Raw genomic sequence first — 25,067 nt, forward strand, 5'->3', positions numbered from 1 at the left:
AAAGTCTGGATCACAGATGGGAGTCCCATTCTAGTGTCCAGAATTTATCTCACTGGCTTGTACCACCCATTCAGCAAGCCAGTGGCACTACGAAACATCTCACCTGTAAAATATATTGTTGATCTGCCGCCTCACGTACGCTCGCAGCCCCAGGAACTTCCCATAGATCCTGTGCAGAATAGTCTTTAGGAAGTCTCGTTCTCTGGGGTCTTCGCTGTCAAAGAGATCCAGCAGCTGTGGGGACACAAATTCGGTCAGTGTCTGCATACCGCCTGTTGGGACAACGCTACAAACAACACTGGGCAGTGCTGCTGCTCAGCGCCAAGTGGCTCTTCCTTCAGCACCCTTATCACAGCAGCTGCTGCCCTGAAACACGCAGCCTCCTATCCACCAGCTGTTACCAGCAGCACCTCTTCCATCTCTTAAAGCATGGCAATGGCCTCCACACTCTCCGAAGCTGCGTGTTGTTCCTGGGCTTCCCCTGCAAGGCCCCCACTGCCCCGCTCCTCCTGTACAATGACGATGACTTCCAGGGACCACAGCTCATGCACCTTCTTGCCCTGCTCAGAGAATTCGGGCTGCTCTTTCAAGATAAGACATGGGAAGAAAGAAAACCCACATCATCTGGCACCTCCTGACAAAGACGGACTATTTGCGTAACCCCTTGGCCAAAGCCTGCTGCATGTCCTTCCTAAAGGTGCTGCACAGTGGCAGGGGCTACGATTACTTACAGACAGTACAAATTTCTGGTCGATGTATTTCTTCGCTACATTTGGTTGAAAGTCAGGTGACTCCAGGAACCGCAGGAAGAACTCGTACACCAGCTGGGGGAGGAGAAAGAGAGAGCACTTAGAAATCCCCCCTCATCCCCTCACCAGCGTTTACTTCATGTTTTAAATCTTTTCATTCTCCTTAAGGATTTGGGGGAAAGCTGAGAGGCCCGAACGGGGGCACAGAAGACAGAGGAATATGTGTTTCCCCACCCATTGGCACCAGTTCAGCTGCCCTCACTACGATGGGCAGTGGCACGTTAACTGTCCCAATCTGCATGAGATCTCCTCACCACAGCTCCCACCAAAGACAACAGCCACCTACTCAGATGAAGACACTGCGCTCGGGAAACCCTTTTCCTACCTCCAGCCACTGCCTGTACAGAGAACAGAAACCTCCAGAAGAGATGGCAACGGCTTAGATTTCCTTGGAAGCTTTTGAGAGACACCACGGAAGCACAGAAAAGCAAAGACATGAAATGACCCCAGGAAAACACATCGTGCCCTCTGACTCATGGGGACAGGCTCCAGGTTGGCTTGACCCTGCTAAACGATGTGAGATTCGCGTTGTGTCCCCCTTGGGGGAAAAAGGCCAGCTTGCTTTGAGAAGGCCGCCAGCACTGAAACAATAACTTCTAGTTCTGTCCTAGATGGGCAAGACTATCTGAGGGCTGCCCCTGCCTAAAATGCTTCTGAGGAACCTCTACGCCAGACTAGAGCACTGTATCATAACGCACCGGTGCCAAGGAAAGCCGTTCCCATCAACACTCCCAACCCTACATCAACCGCAGCAGTGAGAAGCGATTAACCACTGCTGCAGAACTGCGCCTTATTTCCTGCCTATTTTTTCGCTTCATCCTGCAGTGACTGGCTCTTGTTCTGCCTTTGTCACCTTGACAGCGTGTCTCCATGCAGGCACCCGGGGAGATCCTCATAAGCTCACTTCCTGACTTGCACTTCTCAGCTCTGTTAAACCGTGGTTTCTCTTGCCTTCGTATCCCTTTTCAAGTATGTTGTCTTAAAGACTGTTTCCCAGGACACACAGCTTACTGAAAAGACCCTTGGCCCCCCCTTCCCTCTTCGTCCCCTCCAGTTCCCTGTCCTTTTCTGGTCACGTCTGCTCCCAGTTAATGCAACTGGATGACATCCAGCACACAGGTGATGTGTTAGCAGGTGCCAGCACAGGTTTTGCTTTGGCAACAGGCACTCTTCTTCCTCCACACGCCTCCTAGGGAGCACGGCAAGGAGAAGAGCACCAAAGCAGACAAGGGTGCTACCCCTAATTCTGCTGAAGCCCAGAGGACGAGGGCTCTTGAGCCTTTGTGAGGGAAATTAACGCTGCGGGGATTTGCTTCTTACGTAGGCAATACAGCACAACTCCCTCTACTCCCAGCGAAGCGTTCGCTTCCAGCCCACCTCAGTGCCACACGGGACGACGACCATCTGCGGGTGGACGTTGCACAGATCCAGCAGCCTGTTTCCAGGATGGCCCTGCACTGCCTCTGCCCCGCGCGTGGCAGGCCTTGCCCTTCCCTCTCCCAGCACACAGCAACCCTCGCTTGCTGGGGCAGGCAGCAAGGTGGCACGGACTCTCGAGTTCCCAGAGATAAGTTGACCAGTCCTATATCCTGCTCCTCCTCACCTGAAGGTGCGGCCAGGCAGCCTCTAACGTAGGCTCATCTTCCTCGGGGTCAAACTCCGCGCCTGTGGGATTGGATGATGGCGGGAGTGTCCGGAAGAGGTTCACTGAAAACTGAGGGGAGCAAAAAGGCGTATGAATGACAGCCCTGCGCTTCACGGTGGTCCTCCCAGCAGCGAAGCCCTAAGTGCAGAGGGATTTGCCATAGCTGAGCCCACAAACAGCTCCCCTTCTAAAGGCTGCAGGGTTACAGACTGCACGTGAACTCCACAAGTGCGGTCTGTGCCAGGGACAAAAGCTTCCAGCTCTCTCTGCAAGGGAGGGGTAAGACTGGGGTCACGCTGCTCTCTGACAAACCCATGTTTCTCCCTCCCCGCTCCCAAAAGCGCATGCTTCTGAGCAGTCCCCATTCCTCTGGGGCACGAGCACATGCTGGCCTCATGCCCCACCATGATAACAGCTTCAGGGTAGATGGCCTCGGTGACGACGTCACGGTTGTGCGTGATGTATTCTACCATCTCGTTGAGTCCCGCTCGCTTCACCTCCTTGAACTTCAAGTCACTGAGGGGGTCAGAGATGAAGTCGAAAAGCACACAGCACTGCCGCAGCTTCTGGATGAAAAGCTCTTCGCGTTCGTGCGGAGGAGCATCTGGAAGAGAAAGCAAGGATGCCTGTCCTTGGAGGCGGGCAGAGCATCTACCTGGTGTCGGCACGGTTCAGTCCTGCCCTGCGTTCCTTCCCTAGTCACAGCCCCCCTTGAGCTGGTGGGGCAAGAGGGAGGCGTGGGGTTATCCCTGCTATGGAGATGAGACAGGGGGAGGTGGAAGGAGGCCCCTGGAGCACCGATCCATCAAGTGATTTCAAACCTGGTAGGGGGTTCTGATCTGATAAGCATCGATCCCTTCCCAGTGCAAACTACACTGGAGAACAAACTCACCGAACTGGCTCCCATCATAGACAACACCCATGCGCTGCACCCCGCAGTCACACAGGGAGCTGGGCAGAGCACACGGGAGGCTCGTCGTCTTCCCAGGGAGCAGCCCGAAGGAGGGGGGCCAAGATGGCAGAGGCCCCATACTAATGGCCTTCTCCTTTTGGTATTTTGCCACTGGAAACTGCGCCGCCAGGGCCAGCCAGGCAAACGTACATCTCACTTGCAGAAGGACTGCTGAGCTGCAAGGCACTGCCCTTGCTGAAAAGGCTCGACCCGTCTCTGTGAACAACGTCAGCAACGGGCCCGGCTGAGTGACTGCTGAAAACGCTTTCTCCTTGCACTTAAGACATCTTTAATTGCCCCATTATGGAGACTAACTGCTAATACTGTGTAATTGCCCTAATGCAGACAAGTTCAATAGCGCTATCAGAGTTTGCAATGGAAACATAAGGAGGAGGAGGAGGAGAACTGGTCCTCTCCCAGGAGCACACGGCTGTAGGGACCACGAGCAGCCTGCACCAAGGTCTCTGCACTTTGCCACCTTCCTGCACAATCTGCAGAAGAATCTGAAGCAACCTCAAGTAACCTTGAGCACCAGGGCTTCAATCAGCTCAAACGGGAAGGTAACTACGCTCACACTGAGCATCCTCCTTTTCTTTTAGGCTCTCCATCAATTCCCAGCCTGCTGCCACGTCAAGCATCTTTCCCAGAGCCATCCCTGCAGCACAGCTGGCAGGAGGCTAGCAGGACACTGCCAGGGGCCCTTTGGAAAGAGCCCTTACACCACAGCGTTCTGCCTGGAGGAAGCGCAGCTCATCAGGCAGGTCACCCTTGCCCCACAGCTTCTGTACCTTTGAGGGCCGGGAGCTTTTGCAGTTCCCGGTTTTTGCTCAGATTGAAGCGAGAAGAGCTGTGCCGACGCTCCTTCTTCACAATCTGGGGTCCCCCCGAGTACTTGATCTTGTTCAGCTGGGTTGGTGGGGGAGCACTGTTACTGGGACGCTTATTTGAAGTTGTCTGCTGCTGCTGCTGCTGCGGCTGCTGCTGCGGCTGCTGGGCCTGATGAGAAAAAAAGAGGAGAACAACTCATGAGCTTTTACCTACGAGCCTCAGAAGCAATCAGATGTAATCAGCATTTTCTTGGCCTGAAGAAATCGGGAACATTTTGCACTGTTGCACTTGAATTTCAGCACATCTCTCCTGCTTCTGCAAGGCTCCAGACCGCTCGGTTGCATTTGCAGCACACCTGCGAAGCGGGCATCAGTTTTACTCACCTCTGCGAGGTAGCACGAAGGCATCAGAGCCTCCTGGTACACGTGGTGCTAGAGATATGGAAAGCAAAGCCACGTCTTGCCATGAGCTGCTAGGGGTTACTGACATGAACTCTTTGCCTGCACTCTCCCCCAGCAGACGTTCTCTCCGCTTCATGCTTGTCGAACAGTACTTGCAGAGGCATTTTCTCGTTTTCAGTGGGTCACCACAAACTCAAGCCAGCGTTTTCTCAGCTCAGCTCTGTTCTGGCTGAAGCTCTGCTGGTTCCAGTCCCACCTGGGCCCTAGTGGCTTACTACCTGATCCTGTAACACCACACTGACCTACCTCGTGGGAAACGCGTGGAAAAGGGCGACATCCCGACACAGCACCCAGCCTGCTCCGGCCTTGCCGCATGGGCCCAGCACGGCTCCCGTCCCCCGGCTCAGCCAACTCCTCCCAGCTGGCGCACGAAGCCAAGGAGCTGCAGGGTGAAGCGGGTCAGGACCCCGCGGGGATAGTGCAACGGATGGGGAGGAGAGGTGGGCGAAACCCTTGCACGTCAGTCCCTTCTTCCCCCACAAGCTCCCAGCACAGCAGCACAAACACACACCTCCCCGGGACGCCAACTGGTAGGATTTTGGGGGAGAAGCACCAGCAGCGCAGCAGCTTGTCCGGGCTCTCCTCCAAACAAGGTACAGCCAGTATTTTCCTGCGAGGAGCAGTCTAGCTGCAGCTTACCCAAGAGAGGAACAGCCCTTACCCAAACTGAGCCCTGACGCTTTCCAAAGAGGCGCAGCACGGCACCGCTGCGCAAGAACAAGTGAACACACCCACGGCACGCGGGTAGACAGCAAGGGAGGAACAGGGAACGTTGCTGCGAGGGGACACTGCTCTGCGTAAGTGCCAAGAGTCCACGGGAAGAGCAGGGGCAAACAGGGAACACCAAGTATTTTGTCAAGCCACTGCTTCGAACCAGAAATAAGAAATGCTTTGGTCTGGCTGTGCTCAAAAGAAATCTCAAACGGTTCTGCTTCAAACTCGAACCCAAACCAAGGTGGGGGGAGACAACAGGATTTGAACTCCCTGCAGTTGAGACTTGATCCGATTCCTTGCATGGAGCAGCGCTGTCCGGTGAAGAGAGGAGGGAGCAAGACGAGCCTTGTGATGAACACAGCTCCATCTGCCAGAGAAAGCAGGCCCGGACTACAAATTGGGGGCAGCTAATCCTGACCAGCGGTCTCCCCTCAGCAGCCAAACCAGCAGCTAAGCCGGGCTGAAACCTTGCTGGAACCCTCCCGGGAGCGAAGCACATCCCTCACCCTGACCGTGTGGGTAGCAGGGCAGCCTGAGCCGTGCAGACGCTGTCCTGGCAGCTTAGGGGAGGCGATTCCTCCGCTCCGGACCGCTCTTCTCCTTCCGCGGGGAAGCAGGGCAGAATCTGAACGCCGAGCCACCACGGGGGGGAAGACGATACAGAGGGAAACAAAAGGTGTGTCAGCAGCCCGACAGGTAACGCCGAGGGAAGCGGGGCACATGGGCTCTCCTAGAAGCCATGTGGGGCTGACAGGACATGCCTGTGCGTTCCCCACCCACTCAGAAATGCCCCAGGCAAATGTTCCCAGCACGGTACACGCACCGCATGCTCACAGGTTACAGCCGCGCTCCCTTCACGGGGGGGGGGGGTCTGCAGGAGTCCTCGCCACTAGCTTCTACGGTCCTCGACAGCCGTCATCAGAAGCGAAACACGGCTTCAGATTTAACTGCTGGGCGTTCAGGAAGCAGACACACCGACACGGAAATCACCTAACCAAGTTTCCCAGAGAGAATCTGATGATGGGGAAGGTTGGATACGCTCTGCGCCTACGCTGCAGTGCTCAGGGGGGTTAGGAAGGATCGATTCTCCCTGGGCTTCCTGTGGCAGGCCCGCCGTCCTTCTGCCTTCAGTACCTCCCCGCTTGGTCACATGAATCAGGAGGGAAGAGGCTCGTTTCAAGTTCCCTAGCATAGCCTCCATCCTTGAGATCACCGCAGACTGCAAGGACTGAAAGCTTTTCCCCTGAACAGCCTCGCCAACCATTCCCCTGAGGTGGACACCAGCTCCCTGCCCCAGGCGCACCTCCACCTGCTCGGGCTCGGCCCTGCTCCCGGCACCACCACGGCAAGCCCTGCTGCTCGCCTGCCGAAGCGACCGGCACAAAGCCGCCCGCCCGAGCGTGGTGCAGCAGCCCCACCTTTCCCTCTGCGGAGGAGCCAACAGGATGGGCCGGCCCCAGTCGCAACCGGGTTTGAGCTCCCCCAGGCGCAGGCTCCCCGGCTTCTTGGCATTTCCTCCCTGCTGGTTCCCACCGCCTCTCCTCCTCTTCCTCCTCCTCGCCGGGAACTTGTCGGTGCAAGTCGACGAGCCCCAGGCCCTGGGCCTCCTGCTCGGTGCCGTTTCTCCTCGCACCGGGCTCCCGGAGCCGCTCCTTCCCCAGCCACGCCGAGCCCAGTGGCAGCCCCGCTCTGCTCTCCTGCCCATCCATGACCTCACCTCTGCAGGCACTCCCACTGCAGCTGGGCGCATCGCCGCCGCTCCGAAAGCCCTTCTGCCTCACTGGTCCCCGGAGCATCCCCCGCTCGCTAAGCTCCTCAGCCCAGATCTGCTCTCGGCTCCTCCTCCTCAGATGACTCTTCCCTTCCCATCCCTCAAGTCAGTACCTGCTCCCTTTGTCTGTCGTTACCCGGCTTCCCCATTAAAATCGAGCTCTCTGCCTCCGAAGCAACATCAGCGCGCTGTAACGCCCGTCTCTGAATAATGAACTCCAGGCACTGCAGCGGCGAGCCCCGTGGAGACAGCTGCAGAACACGTAACGCGGCAGCGCGGTGAAGACAAGCACCCTCTCCCAGAGCTGCGGATCTCACCCGCGAGGCTCCGAGCTGCCCTTGAGGCTGCACAACAACTCCTCTTCCCTCTTTGCTGCTGCTGCTAATCCCTGCTCCCACTTCCAGGTCATTAACTCTCCTCCCCACCCAGCTGCCTCTCCCAGTCTTTCTGGCCAGGAGGAGTAACTCTTTCTCATCCTCTCACCCAATGCCGCCTTGGTCTCTGACATTATTTCTTTTTTTCCTCCCTAAATAGCCACAGAGAAATCCTCTCCATTCATACCTTCGTCACGTTCCAAAGGGAACGAACCACCCAAACCTTTTATTTCCCGCTCCCGCGTTTTCCTCCATAGCCCCCGTCTCTGCCAGAGCAAACGGCCCCTCCAAAGGCAGGGGCTGGCCAAGCTACGCTGGCTCCTCACCCTGGAGAGCTTCACCGAGGAGGGCACCTAAAAGAGCACCGCGCTGCCCTCGTAGGGAACTCAGACGCTTCTGTGCCTGCTTTTGAGCACATCTGCCCTTCCAGATCAGCTCCACTGAAGACTCCTTCGCTGCAGGGAACAAAACAGTTTGCTTACAGGTTTCCTGCCCGCTTCGTCCCCCTCCGCAAAGACCCCCACCAGGAGGTCCTAGACTGCTGCACTTGCTCGGATCTGCGAAACCAGAGCTGCTCCTCGCAGAGCTTTACTCATTCCACCAGCTGGACAACTTGCCTGCAAAACAAGTCACAGCTTTCCGGATAAATTAGGGCTGAGAGCCCTTCCCCGCTCCTTGGAGCGCAGCGTGAGGGAGGAAAGCAGACACTGGAAGAGGACCGCCCAAATACTGTTCTGCTCCAAGCCCATCAGACATCTCTTGAGACCCGAGGAAAGATGACAATTCCCTTTGGTGCACGCAGCTTTCACCTTCAGAAAAGCAACCAGACAACCATAACTCCACGGAAGAATTCAGAGGGTACAAGAGTCCCACAGCGGCAGCAGAGGCATCGACCCCACCACGCGATACCGCTCCGGGCGTTTCACGAGGAAAAACCCCCTTCTGCTTCCAGCAGGAGGAAGGAGCCTCCATCCCAGCACACGGATCAAATTCCTTACAGTCCCCCAACGTGAAAGTCAAAAATACCTTTCTGTGCCTCCTGAAGAGCAGGAAAATCGCATTCAAACTGGTATACATTTCTTCTGGTCAAGCAAAGAGCTCTCTTCCATTCTGCAGCAAGGCAGTCTGGAGGCAGGAAAGCACCGAGAGAGAACGACTTCACTGCAAACTCAACAGGGAAATGGAGACGAGACCTGTGGCAGTGGCACATTGCAGAGGTGTCTCCTTTCTGCTCTCTGTTCCTATGATCAAAGGAGACCCAGCTTTCCATCTTAAAGAAGGGCTGGATTTTGTTTGGGGTATGAGGAAGTGGCTGGGTATGTTTTGTGGGAGGGAAGGTTAGACACAACACCTCTAAGTTTCTCCTGCGCCTAGGAACAACCAGACATTACGTGCCATTTCAGGTCACGGAAGGGAGCTCGTAGCCTGAGCTATTCTCCCTTTCTGACTGCAGCGCTCATTACCGGGAAAGCAACGCCGAAGCTGGAGCTCCATCACTGCCTCAGAAGTCAGCAGCCAGCTGTTTGCACCTCTACGCACAAAACACAAAGGCCAAGATGAGGATGGGATATAGAAAAAGGATCTACAAAACTGCCGCCTGCTCCAAGGCAAACAAACTCAGCTGATTCCCTGCTGGCTACACGGCAGGCTGGCCACGAGCAGGGCTTGAACCTTGAAGTGGAGCGGCTGTAACAGGTCTGCAACACAGCTCTGTGCTTTGGAAGAGACTCTAAAATAACCGTATTTTGACCATGATGTTCCCACTGAACTACAGATTCCCTCCTAGTCTTCCTTAGCCTTACATCTCCTACCTGAGATCCTCCAGATCCTAAGTGCAACGTGCTCCAGACAAGACCTGAGCACACAGGCTTCTACGGACAGAGAAGTGGCACAACTTGTTCGCCGAACTGCAGTATTAAAATAAATAAAATACCCACATACACACACGCATCCTTCCCTGAACATGTGTACAATGCTCTTCCCAGCCAAGTCTCAAAATCTGCAGTCACGCTGTTTGAGTGCTGCTCAGACTCAGGTCTACCAGAAAAGCTGCAGTTTACCCAAGTTTTTGCTAGTTCTAGCCCCGCTTATCATCTTATCACGTCCTGCTGAGGCCATCCTAACACAGCTAGCCTGGCAACATCCAAACTGAGAGCGAAAGAGGCTCTGCATAGCTGGGAATAGACTGCGCCTTTTTGTGAGTAATGCTGCGTTCAGCAATGAGGCTGTAATACCGAAAGAGAATTATTTCATCTCTAGCACTTCACCCCTATTCTTTGAGGTGTCCTAGCAATTATTCCGTAGTCTCACTCCCCCAGAAAATGCCTCAGAAGAACAAGTTCTTTTTCTACAGCTCCTCACTACTCTCCCACTCTGACACAAGGTGACAACAGGGTTTATTGCGCTTCGCTCTGACAGGAGCAAGGAAGCTGCTCCAGTCTGTCAGCCTTCCTCCTCCTTGGGAGCTGTGGCTCCTCTCCCTCCGCAGCCAACTTGACCACGCTCCGCCGGCGGCGCTCGCCATCAGCTTTGTGCCAACTCTCTTCTCGCAGGGCTGCGGGGCACGAGACTCGCCCCGTCCCCTCCTCAGCTGCCGTCACTCCCTTTGGGCCGAATTTCACAGGGAATTAACTTCACCTAAACTTTAGGCTTTGGCGGCTCCTGATCTGGTTTTGTAAGGCGGCGGGGAGGTGGGCTAGCTGGCAGGGCAGCTGGAGGCACCCCCAACCGAGAGACGCCGCTCTCCCTCGAGGATGCGCAGGGGCGCAGCGCTGGAAGCCTGGCGGAAGCCTTACCTCCTCCGAATTCTCTGCCCCGCCATCCTTCCCGCTGCCGCCGCCGGCCTTCGGGGCGCTTTTGGCTGACTTCGGAGACTCCTGGAGGGGCGACAAGAAACAAATGGAGGGGGGGGGGATCAGATTTCACCTTGTGCCCCCCTCCCAGGACCCCCCCAGCTGCTGGGGGGGGCTGGATAAAGGCGGGGGGGGGGCAGCAACATCCCCCCCCCACGCTCGCCCCCGCCCCGCGCGCCCCCGCCGCCCTCCTGCACCAGCCGCCCCGCCCGCCGCGCGCGCCCCCGCCCCCTGCCGGCCGCAGCCCCGCGTGCGCGCGCCCCCGCCCAACGGCCGCGCTGAGAGGGGAAAGAGGGCCGCGGCGGGGAACCGGGGGGGGGGGAAAGGAAGGGGCCGAGGGCAACGGGAGGGTCCCCGGCGGCGGGGGCGGGGTTGGGGCGGGGTGGAGGGGGTGCGGGGAGCCCCCGCCGCCCGTCCCGGCCGCACCTTCTCCTTCTTGAGCTTGTAGGGCATGGTGAGCGCCGGGCCCCTGCCGCTCCGCTCCCGCCGCCGCCGCCGCCTGCGCCCGGGCCCGGCCGCGGCTCCCCGTTCCCATTGGGCCAGCGGCGGGAGCCTGCCTAGCAACTGCTTGCGCCGCCGCCGCGCCGCCGCAGCGCGCGGGGATTTTGTGATTGGTGGACGAGGGGACGGAGGGGGGGGGGGGGAGGGGCTACGGGGGGTGGTGCTGAGGGGATTGGGAGGGGGGGAGCGGGGCGCTGAGGCGGTGCCCCCTGAGGGGAGCCCCCTGAGGGGAGCCCCGGGGCCGTGAGGCACCGCTGTCGGTACTCGCCCCCAGGTCCCAGTGTGCTGCCTGTGGTCGGCCCCGTCGCTCCCCTCAAGGCGCAGAAGACCCAAATCTCTGGCTTAAGCACGGGAGCTGCTGCTTCATCCTCCTCTCCTCAGGAGGTGGCCGGCTGCCACAGCTTCCTCCTCAGCTTTTCACCTCAGAGCAGCACGCTGTCCCAGGGCATCACAGGGGCTCAGTTAGACGTCAGCTATTTGGTCAAAACCGTTTTCCTTTGGTGTATCAACGTACCAGATTGAGCCAATGTTGCCTGAGGGTGGACTGGGCTTTAGCTGTCCTCTCCTCTGTGCAATCTTCTTTGGGCACAAGGGCAGGGGCAAGGCTTGTGAGACCCCACTTGGAGCACTGTGTTCAGCTCTGGGGCCCTCAACACAAGGATTTAGAGCTTAGTGATAAGGTTTAGTGGAGGACTTGTTAGCGTAGGTCAGAGGTTGGACTCGGTGATCTTGGAGGTCTCTTCCAACCTGGATGATTCTGTGATTCTGTGAAGGACAAGGACCTGTTGGAGCATGTCCAGAGGAGGGCCGTGGGGATGACCAGAGAGCTGGAGCACCTCTCCTATGAAGAAAGGCTGAGGGAGTTGAGGTTGCCCAACTTGAAGAAGAGAAGGTTCTGGAGAGACCTTACAGTGGCCTTCCACTGTAGGGGTCCTACAAAAAAGCTAGATAGGAAGTCTACTGGGGAATGTAGTGACAGGACAATGGGGAACGACTTTAAACTAAAAGATGGTAAACTTAGATATTAGGAATAAATTCTTCACTATGAGGGTGGTGAGGCACTGGAACAGGTTGCCCAGAAAAGTTGAGTTCCCCATTCCTGGAAGTGTTCAAGGTCAGGTCAGATGGGATTTCAGGCTACCTGGTCTAGCAGAAGGTGTCCCTGCTTGGTCAGCCTGCAGCATGCGCTGGTGCCTGGGCTTGTTCCTCCCCAGGGGCAGGACTTTGCACTTCCATTTGGTGAGCTTCAGGGGGCTTCTCTCTGCCCATGTCACAAGCCTGTCCTGTTGCCTCTGGATGGCAGCACAACCCCCTGGTGTATCAGCCTCTCCTCCCAGTTTTCTAGCGTCTGCTGACCTGCTGAGGTGGCACTCTGACCCATCATCCAGTTCATTTATGAAGAGGGGAAACAGTATTGGCCTCAGATCAACCCTGGAGCTACACCACTATCAGCTGGCTCCAGGTGGGCCTTGTGCACCTAAGCACAACCCTCTGAGCCTGGCCATTGAGCCACTTTTCAGACCACCCCACCGTCTACTCATCTAGCCCACACTTCATTAGTTTGTCTGTGATGCTCTCACTGGAGTGTTGAAAGCCCTTCTCGGGTCAAGAGAAGCAACATTCATTGCTCTCCCCTCACCCACCAAACCAGTCATCTCATTGTAGAAGGCCATCAGGTTGCCTTAGCATTATTTCTCCCTCATAAATCCATGACAACTACTCCTGATCATCTTCTTGCCTTCCATGCATCTCAAACACTTTCCGGCATTACTCGCTCCTTCACCTTCCCAGGGATCAGGAAAAGGCTGACCAGTCGGTAGTTCCCTGGATCCTCCTTTTTTCCCTTCTTGAAGAGGGCAGTGAGATGAGCTTTCTTCCAGTCCTCAGGAGCTTCTCTTCACCACCATGACCTTACACAGAGCATTGAGAGTGGTTTTGTAAGGGCATCAGCCAGCTCCCTCAGCACTCACGCGTGTGTGCCACCAGGTCCTGTGGACTTGTCTCTGTCCTTTTTGTTTCAATGTTCCTCGGCCTGATGCTCTTCTCCCAGCGATGACTCTTCCTTACTCCAGACATTCCCTCCAGCCTCAGGGGCCTGCTATCCCTGAAGCCAGCAAAGGTCAGAAAGTTTCCTTGTGGCTGCTGACCTGGTGCAAAGCGTTCCCTTGCAGCCTACCTCAGTGCCACGTGGGACTACAGCCATCTACAGGCGACTGCTGCACAGAGCAGCCCGCTTGTTTCCACGATGATGCTGCATTGCCCACAAGCTCCCCGACCCGTGGGTGACAGGCCTCGTCTCTCCCCTTCCCCACACAGAGCAACCCTCACTTGCTGGGGGAGGCAGCCAGGTGGCAGGGCTGGCAGACTTCAGCACTACGTGCACTCGTCTTCCTGGAGATAAATTTGGCATATCTGTAGCATCTGGAAGAGGTTCACTGAAAACCGAGGTGAGGAACAAGGCGTATGAATGACACACCCGCACCTTGTGATGGTCCACCGGTCAGCTAATCCCTCACAGCAGAGCAGCACATCATAACTTGCTCCAGCGGAGCCCACAAACAGCTTAGCTAGTCCTCAGCAGCCTCTTGCAGGATGTGTATTTTGATCTGCGTGGTTTCAGTGCCACATATCCTCCATTACTGAAGCAATGAGACTGATGGCTTGCAGCAACACCAGGAGACGTCTGTCCTGTCTTCGAAGTGGCCAAGCCACTTTTACAGCCACCGACATTTGGGCACTTCCAAAATTCATATTGCAGCATGTGCGACATTTGCAGAAGCAGACAGATATGTTGTTGCAGAGCAAGATACATTTTTTGCTGTAGTAAGAGAGTAGGATCAACAAAGTTGAGATTTTTTTCAAAGTTGCGTTTTGAGGTGCTTGCTGACTGTTGGCTGGTGCAAGAGGTAAAAAAACTCCAGTTCACTTTAGCTAAGCCTGTGGTATGGATAACTCAGGCTTCAAGCAGATGAACATTTTGTCTGCAGCCTGCTTTGTGTGAGTACGTGAGCTTGTTACCGGGAAACCCGTACTGCCTCCTTGGCCCTACTCTATGTCCCTGAGCATGTCCCTTCACTAGGTGACAGACAGGTGTCTACTTCGAAGGTCCCACTTTGTGGCACTGAATTTCTCAGAACCACAGACTTACTCCAGAACACAGGGGTTCTGGAGTGCCAGCACTTCTGGGAGCTGGGAAGTAGCTCTTTGAACTTAAGCATGGATATTTACAGGCTGTCGGTGTAATTCCAGCTGTGCAAGCTCTGCGCTGCGCAGCAGCCACAGGCACAGGGCACACTCTCAGATTGGACGTGATGCATCAGTGGGGTGTAAAACGAGGCACAGGGGTGTGCCAGAGGTGCTTCAGCAGGAGCACTGGCACTGGCAGGCAAGGTGGTCAGCAAAGAGAAAACTCTGGAGAGAAGCCTTTTGGACATCTTCAAACACACAGATTGAAATATTACCCAAGCAGGCAGGTAAGTAGAAATGATTCCCAGATGGTTTACTTCTTAACTTACAACTTCCCAGGCCTAGCTTGGAGTGGGACAAGGGAAACGCTGAGTTCTCCTGTGCTTTGCTAGGAACCCAGCTGATGAGACTGAGCTTGGCTGTTCCAGGCTGTAGTTCTGTCACCTGGCCAGCAGACTGCCTGCGAGAGCTGGACTGAGATGCGTTTGTGTTTTCCTCTGTCATCTGGATTCTGCAGAACTGTCCCGTGCCCTTGGAAATGCATACTGCACTGCAGAGGAAGGAGCTAAATGTGACCTAGGATCAGCCTATGGCTTTATCAGAGTACCCTGAATGCCTTCTGCGTCTGGAACAAATAACAATACATCTGGGTAGAAGATTCCCATCAATCTTCTCTATTGAAGAGAGCTAAACACGGGGTCAATGTTTTCAAACTCACCAGTTAAACAAACCTAGCTAGACGCATGGGGAAAATTTCCTTGAGTCTATTATATACAGCAATGCCTTCCCCATTATGACAAAGACAAAACACCCAGCAAAGTCACGCTTACAAGTCTGGCAGCGAGGCTGTAAGCAGAGATGACATTGAACTGTACAAATGGTATTTATTCAGCCATACCTGGGGAAAAATATTTTTCCAGAGGTCAGCTGAGCTTTGCATGTGCCTGGACAGAATTCCCTGATGCCTGCTGGCAGTACAGCAATTCCTGAAGTGCTGCTAATGCTCCAGTGATGGAGGTAGTATGTGTGGGGTTGCTTCCAGGCACTTGCAGTGGGAGCCAGCTGTGGTGCTGCAAAGCCCTCACACTGCCCATCAAGCACAAACGTGCACAAGCAACCTAAGCTAAAGCATTTCTGCCTTGACTGATGCTTAAGAAAAGAGCGTAATTTACTTGTAGCATCAGGTTTCCCTCCTTGTCCTCCCAGAGAGGAGCAGCTTGGGGAACAGAAAGCTGTGTGTGTCTGTCCTCCTAGCAGGTCTCTGTAGATTTTCAGAGGTACTGCTGCCTTTCTTGGCAGTGTAGCCTCCTTGTGCTCTGCTTTGAGTCTCTTCTCATTGGCTTTTGCCCCCTTTCAAGCACCTCATCCTCAGCCATGGCTTTGTCCTTGCCTTTTCTGTTTGCTCTGCTGCTTTGAATAGCCTTGTGCTTTCCAGAGACTTATCCCCCAATAGTCTTCTCACCATAATTTTCTCCTGGCTTTTTTTGTGTTCCTTCAGTGTCTTCTTCTCTGGGTTTTGTCCTTTGTGGAGACCTTTAAGAGCTTTATCCACAGCCAAACACATCTATCATCCCTTCTCTTGCTAATATTACTTATGACCTGTGCTCAGTTGCTGTCCTTTGCTTTCCATCTTCAGGTGCAGCTGCCTGGGAAGAATACAGGGTAGGAAGGAGACTGGCATAGCTGCAGTCCAGCAGGCTGTGTCCTTGCCCTATGGCCTGTATCCACACCTCTTCCAGATCATTCCAGACACACAGAAACCTTACGGAAGGTGTCCTTGCCCACAGGGATAGTTTCTACTAGAGCTCTACTACAATCTTCGTTTGTGCCCTGAGCTAAGAAATATCAAATTCTTTCTCAACTTTTTCTCTGACTGGATTTTCCTGTTCTTCCTGTACATATTCTCTTTGTAGAACCACACGGAGTTACTGGCTGCTAAGAAATCCTGTGGCAGCACATTCCCCAGGCTGTTTTGCATTGTTCAGATGAAGTATTTGGTGACCGCAGACAGTAAAATTTCACCCTAGCTTGCCTGTAACAGCAGCAGAAGTATGGTTTGTAGGTGACCCTTGCATTGACCACTCCCATCAAGTCCACAGGTTGGAATTAAGAATGGATGCTGTGCATTGATTTCTGTGAGTGGGCAAATTTATGATGCCACATTCATCTCTTACAATAGGTAAGAAGGATAAGTACTGATCCCAAATGGGAGAACCTCTCTCATATTCTATAAATTATGTACTAGCAGTACAGCAGACATTACACTTTAAAAAACAAAACAAAACAAAACAAAAAGATGACGTGGTGATTTCTAAATCTTAACAATCTGATATGATGGGAGAGACCAAACAGATGCCTGTTTATACTTGTACCTAGTTAAGGAAGCCTTCAGAAATGCTGAGAATGGCTTAAGGTCACTGCAAGAAAATATCTGCTTGCCTTCTTTCTAGCACAGAGAGAACGCCAGTCGTTATTAGGACCCATGCCATAAATATAGACTTTCAAGTAATCTTCCTTACTTGACCTTCCTGGTAATAAATTTTCTCAGTCATTTCAGAGGATTTATGACACCTGAGACCATCCTCCTCATACCAAAGCCTGTCAGGCAGCTTGCAGCTCTATCTTCACAGGACTGCCCTGTCACTCCTAAGGAGCCCAATACAGTTTTTGAAGTGCCGGCTTGAGGAATGATTGCCACTCACGACTTGCTGTCACCACATGTCCGAACACATGGCTAACAATCCCAAATGCAGCTGCGAGCCTTCCCAACAAGATGCAGGGAATAAGGCAAAAGCTGAGGGAAAAAAAAGGACACTCTGCTGTTCAAAGCATGCACAAGAATCGCTGATATTTCCAAAAGCCTGCCTGAAAGTTTTAGAAATTATGCTTTGGCTGAGAGAAAATCCCTAAAAGGTCACAAATGCTAGGAGAAACTTCCAGGGACTTAACAAAGCAGACATCAGCAGATTAGAGAGCAATTTCTGGTAGCTATCCATACTGCTAAGATAGCTGAGGCTTGTATTTTAGCAACAGCTTCCTCCTTTTTGGTCCTGATTTTGCCCCTGGGATTATAATGCCATATTTACCTGGAATCTCCAGGTATGTTCCAGGTATGGGATCAGTTTGCAGCAATACAGAAGAAATGGATGTATGATAGCTGAGGTCTGAAGAGGTCTGTTTTCTGGGAATTTTTCCACTTTTTCACTTTACGAGAACATACAAGGTACCTCGATGGACCAGCCTGGCATTCAGTACACAGCAGCGGCAGTAGGAAATAGGGTACGTAAGCATGTCAGTTTTCTGCAGCGCATTGCTAGAATACGGATATTTTAGTCACTAGCTACTGCTGGTACCGGAAGGGATGTTTTATTTGTTCCTTTTTTTTTGCCGCTAATCATTGCAGTGGAAAATTGCCATGTGCGTAGGGGAGCTCTGTGGCAACATAGCCTCGCCTTTGCGTGTCTGTGGAGACGAAGAGATCAACACATAAAGATGTTTTCTCATATGCTACTGTAAGCTTCCCAGAGGGCTAGAGGGAACATATGAGGGGGGCAATTGTATCCTAAACTTTGCTAAGGCTGATTTATGTTTCAGAGGACACTTGACCACGCTGCCGCCTGGAACCGAGCCCACCCGGGGCCTCGCCTCAGGCCGCCAACAAAATGGCGGCGGGCGCGCAGTGCCCGCAGTAAAGATGGCGGCGCGGAGAGGGGGCGGCGGCCATCCGCGGTGCGGGCGAGCGGCCCCTTTGTCCTCGGCCCGGCTCCGGAGGCGGAGATTAACGGGGGCGGAGCTGGGGCGAGCACGGCGCTGAGAGAGCAGCGGCGGTGGCTGCTCGGGGGGAGCCGTGGCTGCCGTCTCCGCCGTCCCGGACCACCATCGCCGCCGCCCCCCTCCTCCCCGGCATGAGGAAACGCAACGAGTCGGTCACGGTGGAGCATGAGCGCGCCGCCGCCGCGCCCGCGCCGCTCGACAAAGGCTGCAGCCTGAGGCACAGCCTCCGCCTGCCCGCCGCCGCCGACACGGGCATGAAGCGACCGCTCGGCAGGTGAGCACCGGGGCGAGCGGCACCGGCACTGAGCGCCGCGCCTCCCCCGGGGGTGCCCTGACCGGGCGCTGCCCTGCCGCGGTGCCCCGGGATGGGGCCGGCCCTGAGGGGAGCCCAGGGCGGGTGTGTGGTGTTTGGGGTCTCGGGGTGTCGTTAATTTGAGAATTAATTAGAGATCTGGCCGCTGAGGGCCGGGAGGGGCTGGGGTTGGTACCTGCGCACGGCCCCGTAGAGTCCCTTGGGCGCGGAGTCCTGTCAGGCAGGGAGGTGTGTGGGCTTTGCTTTTTTTTTTTTTTTTTGTAAAAAAAAAACAGTGAGTGGGATTTAGGTGAGGGTAGAGGAAGCTTATCTACGCGGCTGCACAAGTAAAGTGTCTAGCTGCGTTAGCGTTTTGAACATTTTGCAGGTATTTACGCAGTTGTGCTAGGAGAACGCTTGTGCCCCTCGGTACAAACAAAAATCTGTCACGAGAGAAGATGCTTATAAGCTGGAGCCGCCTTCGTGCAACATTTCAGGGGGATGTGAAGACTCACTGATGCTTTCGAAGGGTAGAGAGGGAAAAGACGCAACCCTTGAGGCACCTCGGCGCCAGCACAGTGCTTTTCCTTTGGTTGCGTTTTTCCTAAGTGCGAAGAATATTTAATGATCGCGGTGGCTGTGTGGTTTGGGTGGCTGATGCCAAATTGCTGTGCTTCAGGAATACAGCAGCCTATAAACATCCAAAGGCAGTCGACAGATTTCTAGAAAATGAGCTCACGTGGCTGCTCCTCTGGTAAATTTTCAGACACTCTTTCTGTTCTCTTAGACAAAATTTAACATTTGAAGATAACATTTTCCTGCTGATGACGTAGATTTTTGTCGTGTTCAATGACAGAGCCCTTAAAGAGTTGTTATTAATCTTGATGGGTAATAGCTATTTGTTTTTATGCCCTGGAGGTAAACCTTTGGGAGCGCTCTGTTCGCGTTATGACGAGCTTTTGGTAATTGAAAATGGCGCTGGGTTGATCTCTCTGTTTTAATGACCATGCAATAGATCAGACTCTGTCAGTGCTCTGCTTTTATAATAACTTAAAAAAATCAGCATATTTATTCCGTTTGTTGAAGTGGATAACTTCTAGGACTAATGGTAATCAAGTGATGGCTTGATCGCTTTGTCAGCATCGCGAATAGCATCAAAGTACTTCTTACTGAAGCAGAAGCGCTATGTCAGTGGCGGGCTCTGACCAGGTCCTGAGCGTGCAGGGCAGGCTGTTGGTGTGGCCTGGCAGGCAGGTGCTTGGTGGAAGCGGTCACCAGGCACAGCCATTAGAAATGTAGCATTGGGAAGGCCAAACTAAAAGCAGGGAAAATACGCTCCTTGTGGAAAGTTTTCTTGCATTTATTTCTCCTTCAGCGCTTTTAAAAATGGTCAGCAGGCAAGTTGTCCTTACTTTTCTCTGTGTTGAGCCTTTGAAGCCTGTTTCAGAAATTCTTGAAGTCCTGTATGCGTTTTGAACCTTTTTTTGTTTGTGTGTTTAGTCCTGTATTCCTTATACAGCAGTGTTTATCAAACTCTTGATGTTGTAGGAAAGCCTTATCTGTTTGGAGCACACTTTCCCTCTTCCACGTTTAAATAAATAAAAAAAATAAATAAAATCTCAGTGACCATGCTGTGCAGTGTTGCAAAAATGGTGTTTGTTTGCAACTGAGTAAAAGCGCAAAGTGGAACAATCACTTGCTTATATACTTCTGTTACTTTTTTCTGCTCTCCTGGTATTTTGTCCTTCTTACTGACTTTCAATGGACCTCCTTTGACTGCTTCATCCCGTGAGCCTTCAGATGGTGTTTTGCAGGCGAGATGTCTGGGTCTGCTAATACCCTCTGGTTATGTTTTCTGCAGGATAGCAAATACACTGCTGAAGTATGAACCTGAGCCTGCAGGAACAGGAGGTCCAGGTAGAAGAGGGTATGATGCCCAGAGATTAATGGTGTTGTCCAGGACAACCACCCTGAGTCAGGTCAGACGGCTGCCTAGCCCCCTGTCCCACCTTTGGCAGCAGGTAGCAGTGGGTGTTTCAGGAAGAGCACAAGAGGAGGGTACATATACAACAGACCTCCCTTGGGGGGGGTATTCTGGCAGTCGTCAGTTATGTAGCCAACAAATTGCAGTATGATCACCTGGATCCTCCTGTTTTAGTTTGCAAAGTTGCGCTGTTATTGCAGTGTTCATTATACCACTGGATATAAAATGAATATTTGATTGTGTTGCTGTTTTTCAGCGTGCTTCTTCGGTTTTACTTCCCAGCTCACGGAAGCTGGAAAGAGGTGAAAACTGGCTGAGGCGGGGTTGCTGGGCTGGCGGAGGTGATGTGGTATCGGGAGCTGGGGATTAGTACTGCAGCAAGCTATTCCTAGCAACATCCTTGTTGTTGAGATAGTTAAAATCAGCGCTTCTCGTGGCTGTGGGTTCTGTGTTCGGGGGAACTGGGGCTGCCTGCATTTCATACAGCTGTTACGTAGGTCTCTCTGGATGTGGCTTTTCATCTCGTCTTTGAAAATGACACGAACCACTGTTTAGAAAAGCAAACCAACCCCACAGTAGCCTGAGGTGTCCGTGGCAGATCCTGTGGCTGTGGAGCGTGGGGGGCTACGGGGGCAGCAGGATCAGGGTTTGTAATTGCAGTGGTGACCAGGGCATGTGCACTTCCCCAGCAGGGCTTTCTGTTTGTGTCCAGTGCCTCAGCAGAGGCTAAATAGCACTGTAACAGCAAATGTAAGCACTACTTATGCTTTCAACAGTATTTTTTATTTTTCACTAGCACCATATTTGTCCCTCTGTTTTGGTTCAGACATATCATCACGCTGTGCTCATTCATCCGAGAGCTGAAATTCATTCTGAAGAGGTGGCCGTGCATTTGAACTACTGTTACAAAGAGCGTGTGCGCGCGTGTGCATATAATGGAGATGGGTATCTGATAAATAAGATTTATGTGGTTTAGGTGAGTGCATGCTGGAGTTAATGTGGCTTTTCTTAAGTGGTTTACAAACGGAAAGGAACAAATACAGGTGTTTCTGTTATTCTTCCAAACATAGTGGTAAATACAATGTAATGACTATCTAAGAGCAGTAGCTGCTTCAACAGTCAGTGAACAATTAGTTTTTTAAAGAAACTGACACATTTTGTCTGAAGCTATTATAGGCAATATTGCGGTGCTAAAGAAACAGCATATGGTACCTGGATTCCCCGGTACGTATGTTTTGTGTGGGTAGCCATTCCTGTAATATTGGTGTTATGATGCGTTTTCCACCTGGCGGTTTAAAGTACCCGCTGGCTGGTTATTAAGGTAGCGCAGTGTTTTGGGGATAGCAATCACAGCGGGTTCATGCTTGAAGGGTGGTTGCAAGGCTGCTGCTGTAACCCGTTTTTGTGATCAGTGGCCGTGATGTTTTGAGGAAATGCGTTTGAATAGCCTTAGGTATAGAAAGCCCTTTATGCGAGAGCAAGGAGAATAAAGAAAGCCAGGCAAGCTTTTAATAATGGCTTTGGTATCAAAGCAAATTCTCCTATCTCATTTCTGCTGAACCCTGATCCTGGAGGCAAATGGTCACATGAATATTACCCTTCTCTCCCATGCCTTAGTCCTTATTTGTACCTCATTAGTCCCAGTCGATAGTCAGACTATAGACCTGAAGTATTTAATTGTCATTCCGTAGTCTCCTACGCTGCTAATGATAAAACTTAGTTCTGTCTCTTTCCGTGCTGTGAAGCAGTGATAAGCTGAAAACCCCATATGTGTAAGCTCTGTATCTTGATATTTTTGTCTTGCTGCTGCATCTCTGGAGAAGCCTGCTGTCCTCCAGCCTGTCTCTTCACTTATCTCGGCTGTCTTCACCCTTAGTGGCCCCTATTCCTGGCTCAAGTCCCCGCAAGGTGTATTTTTGGCAGCCTTCCTCTGGCCGTCCAACCCATGGATCCCACAATCTAGATCTCTTTTTGTCTGAACATACGACAATTTGGTGTAATTTCAGTTTGACTGTAATCGCCTGTGCTTGCCTTGTGCACAGTTTTCTCAGCCTTTCTCTGGAAGGGGAGAAAGTCATCTTACAGTACTTTTTGTGTTTTGTTTTTTTTTTAATACAGTAAAATGATGAAGACTGTGAGGCTGAAGGCTGCTGCTGCAGTCTGGCGCCGTTCCCTCTGATACGGCTGAATTTTACTGTATGTTCCTTAAGAATCTTTTTCCCATTAAGTTTTGTGCCATCTTTTCCCTTCAGTTGCTGTCTTAAGGTCAAACCTTGCTAGTGTTCTTCAAGGAGAAGAGGTGCTGCTTGTATGGGGAAGTCTCAGCGGTCACGTAACCTTTTCACCAATTCCACCTTCCTTCTGAGTAGTCTCTGCTTTTTCAGTTGTTCTTGGGCAAAGTTCACAAAGGAGCTATAAAATGGTTTCCAGTTTCTTGCCCGTGCCTTCTTTCACAGTGAGTACAGGTTGAGACACCGTTCCTCATCTGGGTGTACAAACAACTTGCTCTGTGGTTTTCTGTTTATCTGTTTTTGCTACAATTTCTCTTTGAGGAGGTTACACAGTAATGTTTTGCTGGGATCTGTCAAAACTGGGATTGTGTAATTACTGCCACACATCTGGCTGGCTGTCCCATGGATGGCAACTCAGCGGCTGGGTCCAAAGCCAGGCGTCGTTGTCGGCCACGTGGACAGCTTATGACTGTGAGTGCCTCTGAGCTGCTTGCAGGTTAACCGGTTTTGGGGATTGCACCTCTTAAATTTCTCTTTCCTTATGCTCATCTCCCTCTTTTCTTCAGAGATGTGTAATTCATACAGCTGAAATAGCAAGACTCCCTGCAATGTGGAAGAGTTATTAGGTGCATTCTGTTAGTGTTCTGTTTTTTTTTTCTTGTCTTACTGATTTGTGAGGCCATCGTGTTGATACGTGCCTGACAATTCTGTGCTTCGCTGTGTACCGTTGAAGCCTGTTTCCATCGTGTTCATCACTGAATTTGTTTTTTGTGTTAAACAGAAAACACAAAACTCTTTCAAGCATCTCTTGGGACTCCTAGCATTCTGCTGCAGATCTTTCTATATGATCTAAAATTTCTTTCCTCGTATCCAATCTTCCTGTGAGTCTCTGGATTTTCTGTAATAGAGCACAGCACTTTTCTGCTGCATTTGCTTCATGCTATGTCGTCCTACAGTCCCTGAGTGTTTTCCCCACGTTTCTCTCAGAGAACCCTGCTTGAGCACGCTTGCTTCAGACTCTGCAGACCGTTTGCTCTCGGGTTATATCCGAGTTTTGTGTGGGTCTCCTCGAACTCAATTTCAGTGCAACGCCATCCTTCTGACATCACTTGGGCCCCTGGGTTCAGTTGTTCTGCTTTGATAGCTTATGTCTGAATTATTAATTACTGCATTATTATTAATCGCTGCTGCTTTGTAATTCTTATAAGTCTCTCTTCTGCTTAGGAGCTGTATAAATTGTAGGGCTCTGCTTGTTTCGGTATACCTAAATTTCCCAGTATAGGTGCAGTTCTGGGTAACTCCTGGGACCAAGAGGACTTTCTAGTCACCCCCGGAGTGAAGATGTCTTTGTGGAGATCAGGATCTTCTCAGCGTTATCCCAAAGTTTTCTGTCCTTTCTTCTCAGCTGGCTGCTCTGGGTTCCTCTGGTTATACCGGTGAGGTCATACCAGTGACTATAACCAGGGGCTGTGTTGTCAGTTGGTGCGATGCTGTGCTGCGCAAGCTAAACTGAGCTTCAACATCAGCACAACTCCTCGGCATCCAGTACGTGCTTTTCCTTCTGGAAGTCATTTTTGCCTCCGATATCCCCGCATCTACATCCAGCCTGTTCTTGCACAGAGGATCAATGGCCTACTTACGACCAGCTCATTTCGGAAGATGACTTGCTTTCATGCTATAAATGGCTTGGAGTTGCCTAGCCAGGAATGTAGTTCTCTGCAAATGCAGTCCCAGGTCATCATGGCGAGTCTGTAGGTTTTCTCCAGGATGTGCTAATACGGATTCCTTTTTGTTGAAAGCAACGTTGTGGGGTTTTAATGAAAGTTAATGATGGTGGCACCATTTCCTCTGCAGGATCTGCTGCTGTGGCACAAGCAAGAGGCCTGGTACACCCAAGCAAGACTTCTGCTGCTAATGAGGGTCCTGTCCTGCCTGCTGAGCCCAGTTTCCTTCTAAAGGCACCGTGCTACTGTGATGTTCCTTTAGGAGGCTACAGCTAATTTACCTTATCCTTGCAGGCCTGAAGGGTGGGTCATGTTATTTTGGCAACCGTATCAGGATGTGAAATTAATTAATAGGCTTCTACCACGATTCCCTTAGAAATCCCTGGGTTTTGGAAATGCTGTGAGAAGCTGTGCTGGGAACGTCACGTTGTTGGTGTTGCAGTGGTGGATGGCTTCTGACACCCAGGGCGAGGGAGTGCAAGCAAGGAAGGCTCACTAGGGCTGTAACGTGAGAGCACTATGTTAATGTGGCTGTGACTGAATCAGTACCGCAAGAAGATTAAGGGAGAGTACTTCTGGTGTTTTAAAAGGGTAACAGGAGACCGAGGAGACTTTAAAGTCATTAGCCTGACGTGGAGTCTGTGCAATTTTAATGGTAAGAGTTAATTTGTGATTCAGGGGAAGAAGATTTAGCAGCTAAATGCATATACTGATGAAAGTAGATTGGCCCTTTGGAAGGCAAGTGTAAACTGCGACAGGTTTGTCAAGATTATGGCCCAGCTGATGGAAGCACAATTGGTAGAATTGTTTCTCCAAAGCGCTTGACTTTGTACCGCAGTTTATTTGTTTTATTTAAAGGGCTTGCATTGCTAATGGAGAGCACGTTAGCTGTACTGGAAAGCAGCTCGGGCAGAGAGACAGCTGGGGATTGATCCCCGGGCTGAAGGGTGTGTAATTTGTGTATCAACC

At 52.2% G+C, this 25,067-nt stretch overlaps 2 protein-coding genes across 6 annotated transcripts in view; one reads left to right on the top strand and one right to left on the bottom strand.

Annotated features, from left to right (window-relative positions):
- The window catches only part of PPP2R5D (protein phosphatase 2 regulatory subunit B'delta), a 32,004-nt gene extending 21,016 nt beyond the window's left edge, over positions 1-10,988 (bottom strand). The window contains exons 1-7 of one of the 5 annotated variants that reach the window (XM_066993503.1): positions 10,833-10,988; positions 10,350-10,430; positions 4,195-4,402; positions 2,859-3,058; positions 2,413-2,523; positions 732-824; positions 104-234 (exon numbers count right to left, since the gene is read on the bottom strand). In XM_066993503.1, coding sequence (XP_066849604.1) covers positions 104-234; positions 732-824; positions 2,413-2,523; positions 2,859-3,058; positions 4,195-4,402; positions 10,350-10,430; positions 10,833-10,859 — 851 coding nt within the window. In that variant the 5' untranslated portion in view covers positions 10,860-10,988. Of the gene's footprint in view, positions 1-103; positions 235-731; positions 825-2,412; positions 2,524-2,858; positions 3,059-4,194; positions 4,403-7,126; positions 7,253-7,293; positions 7,429-8,580; positions 8,601-10,349; positions 10,431-10,832 lie in introns of those variants that run through there. The other 4 variants (XM_048079005.2, XM_013194920.3, XM_048079006.2 and 1 more) reach the window with 4 other exon arrangements.
- A 6,794-nt stretch (positions 10,989-17,782) lies between these two features.
- ABHD12 (abhydrolase domain containing 12, lysophospholipase) overlaps positions 17,783-25,067 on the top strand; it is a 40,421-nt gene continuing 33,136 nt past the window's right edge. The window contains exon 1 of the mRNA XM_048078959.2: positions 17,783-18,141. Within this exon, the coding sequence (XP_047934916.2) occupies positions 17,999-18,141 (143 nt within the window). The 5' untranslated portion in view covers positions 17,783-17,998. The remainder of the gene's footprint in view (positions 18,142-25,067) is intronic.

This window comes from Anser cygnoides, chromosome 3 (genome assembly GCF_040182565.1).
Source record: "Anser cygnoides isolate HZ-2024a breed goose chromosome 3, Taihu_goose_T2T_genome, whole genome shotgun sequence".
NCBI lineage: Eukaryota > Metazoa > Chordata > Aves > Anseriformes > Anatidae > Anser > Anser cygnoides.